Here is a 15,741-nt window from a genome sequence, read left to right on the forward strand (position 1 = left end):
TTTCAGAGTCTCTCTGTGTTTGTATTGTTCAAAATGTTCAACCAACGCTTAAACCCCACCGCCTCTCCTGGAGGACACGATAATATCAATGATCGACAGGGTAAAGTGACCAATAACACGTGTAGTGTTCATAACTCACCACTGAAAATAAAACTTTTGAGAACTCCAGTCTAGATAAATCACATTGATTGCCAAGTCGCAATTTTACGAGCTGTTTTTCAAAAAAAGACATGCCGTGATCACAATGTTTAAGGATAAGATGAATTAATCTGTAGAAAATGCATCATTAGAATGTTTGTCCTATATGCATAATAAAATGTTACTGTAGGAACAGCGGGACAGCGGGAGTCTCCAGGTTAAATAAGGTTAAATAGAGATGTCTTTACGGCTTCAAACACCTTGTTGTGGACATAGAGAGAGAAGAGAATAAGAACACAAGAGAAAAACGGAAGCGTTGCTTTTAGCTGTCAAAGCAGTATCCCATTTTTCCCCACACATCATGAATGCAGCAGTAGCCCGGCAGACAGGACAACATGGCTGCTGCTGCGGGCCGATACTACGGAGAAGGTGGCAGAGCGACGAAAAGACAGAAAACTGAGGACGGAGGAATGACAACGGTGAGGGTTCACGTCTTACCTTGGTAGTCCGTGCTTTATTGTGTTAAAATGTGCTAGCTTTTGCTTTTTCTACGAGAGAAATTCAGCTTCACAAAGTAGTGCTTTACTCACCACTAGCTAAAATGAAGAAGCTAACTAGCCAGGTTAGTTAACCAAAGCAAACCCGTTCGCGTTAACGCTAGTTTGGTCAGGTTTAGATAGAAAAACGTTAAAGCGGCGAAGGAGTTGATGTAATTGTCTAATTAAATCTCGACACGTAATTGCCTTTGTGTGTACTGATAGAAAACACATTGTAGGTAATCATAAGCTGTTCAAATGAATATACAGAATTTCTCGGTTTTTCAGGTCAGCGTTTTAACGTCCATGACAACGTTAGTTATTAACGTTAACCTTCAATGCAGTGTATTTTTAAAAGACTCTGGGACTACTGTTTGTTCATCTCTTGCGGTTTGCTGCTCCATCCCCTATTCACCAGCGGTGGAAGCATTTCATGACCCTACAAGCATCATCTTGTGTGTTTCATTTGCAGGAGAGCTATGATGACCCTCATAAACCGCTACCCTCCCCGGTGGTGCACATCAGGGGCTTGGTGGACGGTATAATGGAGGCTGACCTGGTGGAGGCCCTGCAGGAGTTTGGGGCCATCAGGTAACATCAGATCACCTGAGACCCTGTATGTTCAACGTACTCAACATCTTCACTGTGATTCTCATGCTGCCGGTTCCATGGCCCATGTTGTGATGTTGTGTGACCTTTCATATTAACCTCATAAACGTACTGACAGGCAGCACCATCCCAACCCACAGTCATCTTGTCATACTGTTCTGACTTTTATGTTGTCATTTCACTTGGCAATGCAAGAGCTCCGCACTGTTAGAAGCCAATATTCACTCTCTTGTCAGATGTTAGTTATCTCTTTTTTTTCCACCAACCACTTTTTTACTTATCTGTGCTGCTCCATGCTGGGCACGTAGCTTAAGGCTTATCTGAGCTTGTCTGTTGGAAACAACTGCCTGTTGTTTTATAAGGGGACTTTAGCAAGTACAATGAAACACAAATCCTAATCGGTGGTTTAAAAAAGGTGTAGAGCTACAAATTTGAATTCTTTTTAACTCCTTGATCTTATTGGGAATTCCTCGTTTCAGTACTAATAAGAAAAAAATCCCCTAATTCTGGTGTAAATGTATTTAGTTTAGCACTAAGTCTGTTCTAAGTAAGTTCAGCCAAATCACCAGTGAAAATGTTTTTTTTTGCTTTTATTAATGAAATATGGTGCTGTGACTTATAGGTTCTGAAATTTTCCTTTTGCAATTTTTATTGACAGTTATGTGGTTATGATGCCCAAGAAGCGCCAGGCCCTGGTGGAGTATGAGGACATGAATGGCTCCTGCAATGCTGTTACGTATGCTGCGGAGAACCAGGTTTACATTGCTGGCCACCCTGCCTTCATCAATTACTCCACCAGCCAAAAGATCTCCCGGCCAGGAGACTCAGACGACACCCGGAGCGTCAATAACGTGTTGCTGCTCACAATCATAAACCCCATCTATCCTATAACTACGGTAATGTGATTATAAAAACAAGTGTCCGTGTCACAGCGTCACATCAGTTTATGTAGAAATGTGTAAAACTGTATACATTACTGTATGATGACAAATCCAGGCAGAATATTATGAATCAGTAATTAAAAAGAAAATTGATTATTGGCCTTTGTGAATTGGTTAAGACTTTTAGAAGATAAAAATCACAATACTTGCCTGAATTAATTTTTTCACCTACCTCTAATACAGAGATGTATTAGTCTGTGTTAGCATGCTTTTAAAATGCAAATGATGTGTACTTTTTTTGTTTGTTTTTTCCATAAAATATTCTTTTCACACTTAATTTCCTTTCCATCTTGATATTACTGATTTATAGAAATGGCATCAATGTACCAATTTAAATTTGGATAACAGTTAACAAGTGTGATGACTACTACATAAATGTATCCATGTGCTTCTACAGGATGTGCTCTACACCATTTGTAACAACTGTGGTCCTGTACAGAGGATTGTCATCTTCAGAAAGAATGGTGTTCAGGCCATGGTTGAATATCCTTTTTAAGAACTACCTTTTAAATTGGCCATGTTGCTCTACATTTGGACATATAACAAACGGATTTTTAATTATACAGACCTCCCCTTAACTCATTGCTGCCACATTTGATTCGGTCCAAAGTGCTCAGAGGGCTAAAGCCTCTCTGAATGGAGCAGACATCTATTCTGGCTGTTGCACTCTAAAGATCGAGTATGCCAAGGTGAGTGTATGGCAATATCTAATCTGCCTATATACGTGTAGAATTAAAATCAAGACGTCAGTGAGTGGAGACTAGTTTTTAATTTTTTGTAATGTAATCCTGTCTACAGCCAGCGCGCCTTAATGTCTTCAAGAACGACCAAGACACGTGGGACTACACAAACCCCAACCTAAGTGGCCAAGGTAACATGCAGTCTACAGCCCTTCCTTCCCCTATATTTCTTCCTCTTTTCCTCTCATGCCACTGTACGGGATGGTTAGGGTTCTCTGCCTCCGGGGGTATTGCCTTTGATCACAGATGAATGGTTTCTTCACCACTCATGCTGCACAACTCAGTGTTCATAGGCAGTATTCCTGTGACGCCTTCACAATCTTCATGCATTTTCTCGCCACACAGCAGGCACAAAGTAAGGGCATGAGGAGCAACCTCAAGGGCAGCCAACCTCAATTACAGGCTCATGCATGCAAAAAGCCCAACGCACATGTCACTGTAGCATATGCGGGTGCACCATTCCTCACATAGGTTCACGTTCCCTATAGAGCATGCCACAGCTGCACAACCTCACATCCCCGCCTAATCTAATCCGGTAAACACTAGAACTATCACACCTGTCAGCATTTTTTCAAACATAGTGGAGATTTTATCATAGCTTAAAGTAGACATTGCACTAGCCAGCTGAGTTGACTTGAGAGACAGCTAGGCACACCTCATGTTAAAGGTCCCATGAAATGACTCCTGAGATCTGAAATGTCTCCTAGGCTTTGATGTGCAGTACACCTATTTCTGCATGAAGGCTGGACTTAACAGTGGGTGGGACTGGGTTTGTGGATAGGTGGAGCATAAACAGCAGTATGAATGCTGTCAGTAGTTGCCATTGTGACAAGGATTGAACTCCCAACTGTAGGTTTGGGTGTTTGCATTACAGTCAGCAGACAGAAGCTGCCGAGGTTGGATGGCATTCTTAGTCTGTGATAACATTGTTAATGGGTGGATGATCCTGCATATACCTCTTGTTCATGATGAGTTACTAAAAATGACAGTTAACAGTTAGGAAAAGCGTTTGGATTTGGTATAAAAATGGGTAAAATGCATTACATATTATGCATATAACCATTGATGATAGAACCAAAGATATGGGAATGAGAACATTCTGCAGTTCATGGGACCTTTAATGTAAAATTAAAGGTAAAATTATATATAGATATATGTCTGTATAATATGTATTGTTTTGAGCCTGACTAATGAACTTTGTAGAACACTGGAGTGGAATTAGGTTTAGGTTGGGATTACATCATGTGTTTTGTTGGTATAATCAGTCATAGTGTTCCTGAAAAACTCCAGGATTTTTTTTTTTTTTTTTTTTTTTAATTCTTTTGCCAGACACTGTACAGGATGTAATCGTTTGTGTTTTACACAACCAGTACGGAAACATGTACATTGCAAGTTTCATACAGGTGTTTGACATCTTGTCCTCTCGAGACATTTCATGATATTCTAGTTTGTGCTGCCTTATGAACCAGAGGTACTCCTTGTGTCCTCACTGTGCATACTCATACAGGCTTACCTCAGCCTCCAAGCAGACACATGCTGCAAAGATGCAGTGGCTTCTACAGCTACAGTATAACAGCACCCACAGCCACAACCATATAAATCAGCTCTGTGGCATACATCGGACACAGTGGGGCAACAAACACCGGAACACAACCTCAACTCAGTACTTCCTTATTCCAAGTCCATCATCACCCCTATCTCCACCACCTGACATGGGAATCCATTTTATTTTTGGTGGTGGACAGTAGCCACCATTTCAGTTTGAGGGACAGAAATACTCCAAGGCCACGCGAACAGACACCTCGCATATCCATCACAGACTGACGATAGATTGATAAGCATCTACCACCACCTCTTTACCAGTACAGCACATCTGCAGAGCCACGAGGAGTCACCACTTTTGACACAACACACTGATGATGGGGGCGGGAGTCAGGTGTGTGGTCGTTGCGGCCACGCCTCCTAGCCCTTGGGATGTGCCTGCCATAACACAACCACAGGGAGCAACAGAGGAGTTTTCAGACACACTCAGCCCGACCAGGGAACAGACGACACCACATACTGGGGCAGTAAACAAAAAAGAGGCCATTCTCTTTCTCAGATGCTAATACCGCTTGTCTCTACCGTTCTGTGCCGAACACAACATGACAACACAACGAGCTGAATATCGGCAACACACAGAACTGAACCGCCATGACAGCACATCATCACGCAGATATTCCAGATGACTTATTGTCAAGCACTAGATGCCTTTTCACTTTGCAAGTGGCTGACAACTATTACACCAAATAAGTGAGCATCACGTGAACGCCCATTTTTACATGAGAAGAAATATCCACGGGGGGGCCTATGAAGACACAAGCATCAAACACCTATCAAGCATATAAGCACAGAGGCAAACAGATTACAGATCCTTTCCCAAAGCTTTCTATTTATGGACTCTGGTGTTCTGTTTTTTCCCCTGTGCCTTCCTCCCCATTTCCCTCCTTCTCTCTGTGCTGTTCTTGTGTTGTTTCATTTACCCTTTTTTTGCACTGGCCCATAGTGATGCCTTTAACGCCTCCCGTGTGATGCAGGTTTGGCTCAGTGTGTCTGTGGACTGACAGCCCACTCTCAAAGGGTGCAAATGTCCTGCTTTGTGGTCAGAGCACGGTAAGATGGAAATGAGCCTCTGATAGCAACTTTAAAAACAAACTGGCAGCAAGTCAGAATCAAGCATGGACCTGTGGATGTACTTTTCTCTCTGGTGGTGGGGATGCAAAGAAGGAAAGAAGAAAGGAAAGACTGAAGAGGGAGAATGAGTTGAGGCTGGAGTCAGAGGTTGGCGGGTAGCATCCTTGATGAAGACTGCCCCCTACCTGCCCACTGTGTCCCATGCTCCATGTGTGGTGCTGTAAGTACTTGAAAGAAATGAATGAATAATCTGACTTTATGGTTAAAAGTTGAAAGTTATTGTGAAACTAAACCAACTTGACTGTTTTTGTCTTAAATTTGTGAGCCACCATGTTAATACTACATCATCATAGTAGTAGAGCCATAGTAACACCAGCAAACAGACATTAGTAATGTAACGGACCAGGTCTGAATTCAAGTGGCAGCTTTTTAATTCAAAATTATAATTAAAATATTCTAAGATATTTATTAATGTCTGATTATACGACCTTAAATTAAATCACCAAGCACCTTAGTATCAGGGGGAATGAGTGGGGCCTGTCAGTGGGGCAAACTTTGATATCTAACTTGATCCTGTTAGGGGATGTTTGGAAAGCTGTACATGGATTTTACTCTTGGAGCAACATAAGTATCTGTTAATATGGATTTTACAATAGTTGGTTTTAATGTTTACAGATGTGGATTTTGGTTTTGGTGCTGTTCTTAGGTTGTTGTCACACCTGGTAGTGACACATTATAGTGAAATATAGTAATGTAACCATAGAAGGTATTGTTTGCTCAGGTATAATGGAACAAAGATAAATAAGAGTTTTATTTCTGTTCACTTTGTGTTGGACAAAAAAATTGAATTTAATTGGAATCAGTTTGTATGTTTAACACAAAATCCTATGTGGAGTTGGTTGTTGAAGTGGTGCTTTTAAGTCCCCACATGGTGACTACTCCCAGTAGCCCACTCGTATTGCATATCGGTTTGTGTTTCAAGTAACACATTCAATTAACAATCTGAGATTCAGGACAAATTTAAAGCAGCCACTGACGTAGTGTGATTAATTCCACCTGTATTATAGCCTTATTTTAACTTTCACTGCAGATTATAGTCAACAATATAGTATGTATACAGTGTTCATAACCAGAATCAGATGTATATTGACAAATAACCAAATTTTAAAATAGAATATTAAATCCTGTTCTCACAGTTAATTGCTAAGAGTAGTTGTTGATCTGTTAGACTTAAAGGGTCCACACAAAAACAGATGGATGTTGATGCAGAGAATTCACTTTGGGATTTGTTGAATGGAGCTTGTGGGAAAGCTTTTTTGCTATAACAAAATAGACTCTTATGGATAATGTTAGCACTTACTTTTTGAAGTGAATTTAAGCCAGTCTACACTTCTGTTTTCATTTTTGCTTTTCATCTAGTCCAAATACTTGATGTCTTTTCACCTCCTATGTTATACTCGTGTCTTATCCTGGTTTGTATAAACTGCTTAGTTCTCATCACTTTCAATAAAACATGCCCAGACTGCAGGTGCTGCTCATAGCACTGATGCTTATGTTAATCTCTGATCTTCTATCTGAATGTTTCTGTTTCATATAATTTTCTAGCATATAAAGAAATGTATTAATACAGTGTTGCCAGATTTTTTTCTTTTTTAATGTTAATTTGGATTTGACATGTGTATATGTGTACCTGCACAGATGCTGATGGTGAAGGCAATTGGAACAGTTCACAAGGTGTGTGTGTTTATACTAGGATGGCAGATATAGGAGGTCTTTAAAAATGCTTAAAAGCTATCTTTCAAAATCATTGTAAAAAAATCTCCATTATGTCACATATTGGATTAGAAAAATAGAGCCTGCAGACTTTGTTTTAACACTTAAGATGTCAGTACCCTCTGTTGCATGTCAATCACAGCCTTGTCCCTTAGCACATAGTAGCTCATAATGTAACTGTTTGATAGGCAACTTTTATTTTACCTTTACCTTTTAGATCCCAATGCCAATCCCAACAAGCGCCAGAGGCAGCCTGCTCTTCTGGGAGACCACCCACCTGATTATGGTAAATATTCAACAGAGTGGTCTTACATTAAGAATAATGAATCACATTCCAATTCTATATCTATAACTAATTATATTATTTTATCCTGTAATGAAGGTGGCCCTCAAGGTGGGTATCATGGCTACAATGACGACAGCTACGGTCCCCCTCCTCCCCACCGTATGGGGCCAGGGATGGGTGGGCGTGGTCGGGGTAGCCAGCGCTATGGTCCTGGATACGGACCGCCACCCCCTGAGTACGGACCACACGCTGACTCCCCAGTTCTTATGGTGTATGGCCTTGAGCCCTCCAAGATTAATGCTGACAAGGTCTTCAACATCTTCTGCCTCTATGGCAATGTAGAGAGGGTGAGTAAGATGAAGCTAAACACCCTTCCATTACTCATCTCTTTGCTGTTAGACACCAAACACTGGTTGCTGCAAGCTCCTTACTGTTAATTTCAGTGGAATTTAACAAATGTATTAAACTGATAATGATTACTGAAGATGGAATGGTAACAAATTGCTCAAGTGATGAGTGTAGTTAGTATAGGATGAAAGTTGATGCTTCCAACCATTGTCCATCAACAATATCGTATGATCTGGTCTGTGTGTAGTCAGCTGGATGCCTCTCTTCTTCAGGTTAAGTTCATGAAGAGTAAGCCTGGCGCAGCAATGGTGGAAATGGGAGACTGCTACTCTGTGGACAGGGCCATCACTCACCTCAACAATAACTTCCTTTTTGGACAGAAACTTAATGTTTGGTAAGAAGAGCTGTCCAAAGCATTAGCACGGACTTAAAAAAAAAAAAAGAAAAGAAAAGAAACGACAAGCAAAGAAGATGCAGAGTGTAGAGCTAGATACACAAATGTATGACCTCTGGCTATCTTTCCTTGGCAGTGTGTCCAAGCAGCAGGCCATTGTGCCAGGACAGTGTTACCAGTTAGAGGACAACACCAGCAGCTTCAAAGATTTCCATGGATCACGCAACAACCGCTTCACCTCCCCAGAGCAGGCAGCCAAAAACCGAATCCAGCACCCCAGCAATGTCCTCCACTTCTTTAATGCACAGCCTGACATATCTGCAGAGATCTTTAACCAGGTAACGAAAGCTTCCAGGCCCTCTGTGAAAAGTAGATTTTCTAGAAACCACACTCTCAGTGAAACTGATCTCTCTTTCTAGGTCTGTGATGAACTTGGAATTAAGAGCCCCACAAGTGTGAAACTGTTCACTGGAAAGAGTGAGTAATGACTTACAGCCAGGCCAATAGTACAAACTGGTTTTGTTGAAGTGCATGTTGAATGTTATTAATGATTCTGTCCTCTTGATTTCAAAAAAGTTATTCAATGAGTGGGTAGACAGATGTGTGTAGGAATGTACTATGCACTTATGCAGAGTACAGGGATGAGGATAGTTGTTTGGGAAGGTTTACACTGGCACCATCTGTAGGCATTTGTATGTACACCTTTTCAGATATATTAGTGAGTGATCTTGAAACCCATATAGATATCTTATATAGAACATATGTAGTTCAGTGCATCAGAGCACAGTTGAGTATTATTTATCATGGTAATTTAATCAGTTCCCTTTTATGTGGCACAAAAGGTGAGCGAAGTTCATCTGGCCTGCTGGAGTGGGAATCCATCAATGATGCCATGGAAGCCCTAGCTATGATGAACCATTACCAGATGAAAAACCCTAGTAAGTGGTCATCTTGTTACATTAACATACCAAAGTGTTTTTTAAAGGTTAGCCTTGTAAGTTTTACATTATGCTGTACATTTTAAAGCCTTCATAATGTCTTTTACCTATTTTGTTTTTTTATGTATTTTTTTTTTCTTTATCTCTTACAGGTGGGCCTTACCCTTACACATTGAAGCTGTGTTTCTCAACCACACACCATGCCAACTAAATACTCTTCCCTTAAACTATTTGTAATGTTTTGTCTTTACATAGTATACCACATTTCTGTTGTTATGTCCCATTAAACATTCAGTCAGTACTGACAAAAACTAGGATGGATGTGCTTGAGAGTATGTTACTTTAACTATGGTTTTGTATGATTTATTTTAGTTTTACCATGTTTTTCAATCAGTTGTTTATTTTGTATTTCACAACATTAGATTTAAATAAGTCCCCACTACCCTGAAATAACATTAAAGTGTGGACCTCTGTTTTTGGTTTTTAAATAAAGTGAAAGTAATCATTATGTGAATATTGATTTAACCAGTGTTCATGTCTTCAGAGATGGTTTGTATTCTTTCTCTCATCATTTCTTCCCTCTTGACAGAGAAACATTAAGTCCATTCATGGAGAAAACAAAAATCCATTGGTTGTCCAGTTCTTACAAAGAGAAGCAGCTGTAGTTTTCTGGATCACAGTCACACTTATGTATTTTAATAGTCAGAGTATAGAGGATAATGACTTCCCACCACACCACAAAAACTATTTAGAAATGTCTTGAGGAACACGACAAAGACCTCAAAATGTTGACCTGGCCTCCAGTCTTCCCAGATCCCAGTCTGATCCAGCATCTGTGGGATGATCTGGAACAAGCCAGATACATGGAGGCCCCACCTCACAACCCACAGTACCCAAAGGACCTGCTACCAGTGTCCCGGTGTCAGACACCACAGCACACCCCCAGAGGTCCTGTGTTCATGCCATGTCAGGTCAGGAGGACCTACACAGTGTTAGGCAGGTCCCACAGATGCTGGATTAGACTGGGAACTCAGTTCTTGTTATTAGCCAGTGATCATTTCATTTCCATCTTTACTACGTCCACATGGATTCTAGAGACAGAGTACTTTTCTCCTCAAAGAGGTGAAAGTTTTCTTATGGATACACTCCTCAACAAATTTAAGGAACATATGATCATCACAGTATATCATCAACTCAGTTAGATCTCAGGGATATCAATCTTTTCATTTAGGAAGACCAAGTGATTGTGAATCAATTCCTCCTACTTTGGTGCAAATCTAAGTGACAAGTGCGATGGGGAAACAAAAGCAAGACAACCCCCAACACAGGAAGTGGGGTTTCCATGTTGTGGTCACAGACAATTGCTCTCTCCTTATCATTGTCTCTACTGGTAGCATGAGGTGGTACCTGCAGCCCAATCAGGTTGCACAGGTACAATTCCTCCTTGGAGGAGGATGGAGGAGACACCAGAAAGTCCGGCCGTTACATGGAGAGAGCTGGACAATGCGCAGAAGGGCATCATCCTAGCAGCAGGACTGGTATCTGCTCCCTCCATAATGTTTTGAGCAGTGTATTTAAACATCAGGCATAAGCATAGGTCAGCCACATTGCTCAGTGTACGCTGACATCAAAGCATTTACAATCAGTTTTCCCGAAGTAGTAGTCAGTAATTTGCACCAGAACATTTTCCTGCTCGAGTGAAATATCTAACACACACGTCACACGTGATATTTTGTGCGATAAGTTGTGCGGATTCCAGCGTCTTCCGTAATTAAGAGTTCAAGATCCCTCAATGTTCCTGTGTAATCACTAGTCACACAACCTGTCTCGTTTTACATCTCCTGTGTACCTGTGGTCCCTGGTTGTTCACTAGAAAACCCACAATATTAGAGAAGACGGAGTAAACTGCGAGCAAGACAAGAACTACAACTCCCATATTTCCCCAAATCCCAGTCGCGTAGGTGTTTCCGGTGTCTTATAACATTTTACTTCCTTCCACACAGACCGACACGAACAAATCGAGAAAGAAGGCGTCGCAAACTTTCAAATACTGTGCTCAATAGTCGCACTTCGAGCGTAGTGTTTGTTTAATTTTCATCGTAAAATCCGCGGAATGTGGTGGGTCCTGTCTGAGAACTGAAGAATTATTGAAAAACGTTGACCATAACGTGTAGGCCTCCGAAGAAAGTTTGGTCGAGGGCCTGTAAACAACATGTCCTCCGCCTCGCAGTCTTCCTCTAGACGGCAATGGTGCTACCTCTGCGATCTGCCCAAGATGCCCTGGGCCATGCTGTGGGAGTTCAGCGAAGCTGTGTGCCGGGGATGTGTCAACTACGACGGGGCAGACCGAATAGAGCTTCTCATTGAAACTGCCAGGCAACTGAAGAGCACGCACGGAGTTTTAGACGGCAGGTCCCCCGGTCCACAGCAGAGTAAACCCAGCTCGGCTGGGCCCATTGAAGCAGGGCGGCAGCATGGAGAGCGTATAGACAGGGGGAGGGGTGAGTATGGGGTGTCTTCTCGCCTCCCAAATGGCCTGCACAGAGCTGAAGATGTGGCCTTGTCAGAGGGCAGCCGACAGAGCCCAAATACTCGTCGGGCTATAGCTGGTGCAGTTCCTAGTCTTCATGGCACCATATCCCATGCCTTGATAGCTCAGGGGTTAGTAGCAGCTCCTCATGGGCTTTTAGCCCCATTATCAGGCTCCAGGGCTGGAGCTACACCTATTGCTGTCTCAGCTGGCCCCATAATGGGTGATGCTGGCAGAAGACAGGCTGTGTCCCTTGGTGTGGGAGCTAGCACCTCTACTCTGGTGGGTATAGATCCTGCAGTGTGGAGGAACAATGAAGTGATGAGTGAACTAAATGAGATTTCTCGTAGTAGGGTTGAAGGCTGGCCAAACCGTCCTAAAGCAGTCCGGGATGTGCTTGTAGCTCTCAGCAGCTGCGTCCCCTTTAACGTGCGCTTCAGGAAAGACCATAACCTGATGGGTCGTGTTCTGGCCTTCGATGCCAGCACAACCCCAGAGTTTGAGCTTAAGGTGTTTGTGGAGTATCCTGCTGGGTCTGGAATGATCCTCTCAGGAGTCCCAGACCTGGTCAGGCAGATGTTTCGCGACTCGGCCAAAGATGCAGGTAAAGCAGTGAACTCTGGGCTACGTTATGTGGAGTATGAGAAACGGCAAGGCACGGGAGACTGGCGTGGGCTGTCAGAGCTGTTGAATGATGGCGTGCGTATGTTTAAAGAGCCCCCAATCCCAGAAGTTCTGCCACAGCCAGATGCAGTGTTGCCCATGGCAGCCGCTGGACGCCCTGTACCAGCAAAGAGCACAACGCGGCGCCGCAAGGCTTCTCCTGGCTCTGAGAATGGAGAGAGCGAAGGGAGGCCTGATCATCCAGCAAGAGAGCCCTGGCCCCGAGGTGCTTACTCTAGGCATGGAACCTCTCCCTGGCATGGCTGCACCCCAAGAGGGCCCACCCCGTTTACACAGCCAACCCTCACCCATCTCAGCACTCATGGGAGTTGCAGACAGTCTGAGCTCCAACCAGATGGCCCGAGATAGCCCCAGCATGTCCACAGCCCACTCCTCCTCAGCCGGTCGTCCCACCAGCAGCAGCCCCTCCACTGCCTCCACCTCAGTCTCCCAGGCATCCATGGGCCAGGGCTTAAGTGCTGGAGGGCCAAGCAGCAACACCAGTGCTGGGGAGTCTTCAAGCAGCGCTCAGGGCACCCTGCTCTGCTGCACCCTCTGCAGAGAGCGCTTAGAGGACACTCACTTTGTCCAGTGTCCCTCTGTCCCGCACCACAAGTTCTGCTTCCCCTGTACCCGAGGATTCATCCGCAGCCAAGGTCAAGGAGGGGAGGTGTACTGCCCCAGTGGTGAGCGCTGTCCCCTGGCTGGGTCTACTGTGCCTTGGGCCTTCATGCAGGGAGAGATCTCAACCATCCTGGCCGGAGATGGAGATGTGACGGTAAAGAAGGAGAGTGACCCTTGACGTCTCCACCCTGTTGTAGTGAATGGTAAGACATTGAGAAAACCTTGTTAAATTCGAGGGATGCAGAGTACTAAGTACTGAGTGGGTTAGTTACAATGTCACTATTTTGTAATGGTCCCTCATCAGAATGATTTCAAAAATTTGAGTTGCAGATTGTAGATGATGCATAATGGGTGTAATGAACAGTGGGTATGTTGTTTGGACAGTGTTTTTCATTTTTCAGCTGTTTATTGTTGATTATTACATTACATATTTTATTCAGAAATCAACATTAATAATCCAAGTGATATTCTCTACCAAATATACAGCACAATATAAAAAATGACAGTTGGAGTGAAGTGGAAATTACAGTTACAGAACAGTACAAGTAGTCACTGAGATAATGTAGGTAAAAATAACAACAAATTATCATGTTTATTTTTGTACAAAATGCACTGAGCCACATAGACTCCTGCAGGCGAAATGTGCCTTTTGGTGGCACTGCACTGTTGGATAAGGGAAACTCAATCTCATTGTGGCTGTTGTGCAAAATTACAGAGGAGAATCAGCAGTGTAAATAAATATTGAAACTTTTAAAAATTGTTTTAATTATGTAAAGAAAAATTCTCATTTACCGTGCATTTTAACACACAGACTACAGTGAAATACTGCAGTAATGCCACACAAATTTACATTATTGGTAAACTGCAGGTTGGAATCTGCCATATATAAAATTGTACTTGTATTAATCGATGGACAGGAACTTTCAGTTGTTAATTAAATAATTAATTATTAATTCAAGCATTTTTCTAAGCAAAATACTAGACATTACTAAGTTCCTGCTTCTTAAATGTCAGAATTTTCAGTTTTCTGTCATTTCACAGACCAAATGATTAATTGAGATGATAACAGCAGATTAATCAGTAATCATACAGCCCTAGTTGGAATAGAAGCCAGAATTTTAAGTGAGTAGTTTGTAATGGTGTCATGACACCTCAGTAGTTTGGTGGATGCTGATTTAGAGCTCAGATTGAAGCAGGAAAATGTAACATCTGACATTAACAGCTGTTAGATTCAAGAATTGGAGTGTTGCTTGAACAAAACAGGATCTATAGGAAGAATAAAAATTGTTAGCTGCAGCCTGTAATGGATGTTGGAGACACTTCTTTAATTAAAGACCACATTGTCTACTCTTCTAAAAAGAAATAGATGCTATTTACAGTCAAATGTGACAGACTTGATATGCAGGACTATAGGAAATTCTAGGCAACTAAACTAAATGCAACAAAAATCAATAATGATTTCACTGCTCCGTTATCATTATCACTCTGCTGTTGTGATGTTCCTAAACGTATTTCTTTTTTTTCCACAGTGGATCAAACACTTTGAAAGCACTTCCCTATTATCTCAAGCAGAGGTCCTCTTTGGCTGCAGTTCATCATTTGTGCCTCTGAGAACAGAATAACTCTGAACCCCAGGAGGACAGCGACACATACACAAACATACACGCATACCCAAACACACATACTCACACACACTCACACACCCGTTAACTAAAGACACAACAAGACTCACTCACGAGAGGCGGGACACGTCTGTCTGTCAGGGCTGGGCTCACCTGTGAGGGCTGAGCTACAACATCACAACCGAATGTTGAATCCTGACCACATTTTTCCTCCTCTCCTCTGTCCAGTGCAGCAGAGGCCACCTGGCCTCGTGTCAAAGCCCAGGATTGAAAGCACATGCTTGTTTTAAGAATGACAATCTCTTTTGTCTTTCATTTGTGTTTTGTTATATATGTTGCATACTGTCCTATACAGATGGGTGACAGCGATGTTGATAGATGGTTTAACAGAATCATGCAATTCTTTAAAAAACAAATGAATGTTTAAAATGTGGCAAAACCATTGGGTCCTTAAAGCCAAGGATTGAAAAAATGTAATCCCACAATATGTCTCTTAGGTATTCTCCTTATATTGTATGTCAAAAATGTGAATTTGCTTTCAATATGGCTATGTAATTTCTATTTTTGATACAATACAAATTTATATGTATTTGTTTATAGTGATAAGAAGACCAAAGATGGCTTCATGCGCAATGTAATTTTATTGTATTGTAGCTGTGTATGCTGTATTCACAGATAACCTTGGCATCAGTCACTAATTTGTTCATCTATCACAGAAGTAAGCTTGTTTTGTCTATTTACTTTATGAATTGTATGTATGGTAAGATAATTAGCACCACAATCTTTAATGGTTAACCCACATACTCGTGATCTTAACAGGTCAATTCTACAATAAATTACAAAATAGTTATTGGTTGTAGCTGTGTTTTTTTTTTTTAAATCTACTGGTTGAAATCTTTGAATCTCAAGTATGCAGGACATTACTG

The 15,741-nt window shown here is 42.0% G+C and overlaps 2 protein-coding genes across 3 annotated transcripts; both read left to right on the top strand.

The window, feature by feature from the left end:
• Nucleotides 1-479: 479 nt before the first annotated feature.
• hnrnpl (heterogeneous nuclear ribonucleoprotein L) lies at nucleotides 480-9,884 on the top strand. 2 transcript variants are annotated; one of them, XM_018691810.2, is made up of 14 exons: nucleotides 480-617; nucleotides 1,147-1,265; nucleotides 1,942-2,179; nucleotides 2,622-2,707; nucleotides 2,817-2,913; nucleotides 3,023-3,095; nucleotides 7,336-7,371; nucleotides 7,628-7,696; nucleotides 7,793-8,043; nucleotides 8,317-8,438; nucleotides 8,575-8,776; nucleotides 8,858-8,915; nucleotides 9,281-9,376; nucleotides 9,529-9,884. In XM_018691810.2, the coding sequence occupies exons 1-14, from the start codon at nucleotides 534-536 to the stop codon at nucleotides 9,585-9,587; spliced, it is 1,590 nt and encodes a 529-aa protein (XP_018547326.1). In that variant the 5' UTR covers nucleotides 480-533; the 3' UTR covers nucleotides 9,588-9,884. The 2 variants fall into 2 exon arrangements, with proteins under 2 accessions (XP_018547326.1, XP_018547327.1); XM_018691811.2 differs by lacking the exon at nucleotides 7,336-7,371.
• Nucleotides 9,885-11,341: 1,457 nt separating this feature from the next.
• LOC108893630 (interferon regulatory factor 2-binding protein 1-like) lies at nucleotides 11,342-15,665 on the top strand. The gene is given in 3 exon segments (XM_018691809.2): nucleotides 11,342-12,806; nucleotides 12,808-13,396; nucleotides 14,723-15,665. Coding segments are annotated over 2 exon segments (1,782 nt in total). The 5' UTR covers nucleotides 11,342-11,588; the 3' UTR covers nucleotides 13,372-13,396; nucleotides 14,723-15,665.
• Nucleotides 15,666-15,741: the final 76 nt, after the last annotated feature.

The sequence above is a fragment of the Lates calcarifer genome, linkage group LG20, assembly GCF_001640805.2.
Source record: "Lates calcarifer isolate ASB-BC8 linkage group LG20, TLL_Latcal_v3, whole genome shotgun sequence".
Taxonomy (NCBI): Eukaryota; Metazoa; Chordata; class Actinopteri; family Centropomidae; genus Lates; species Lates calcarifer.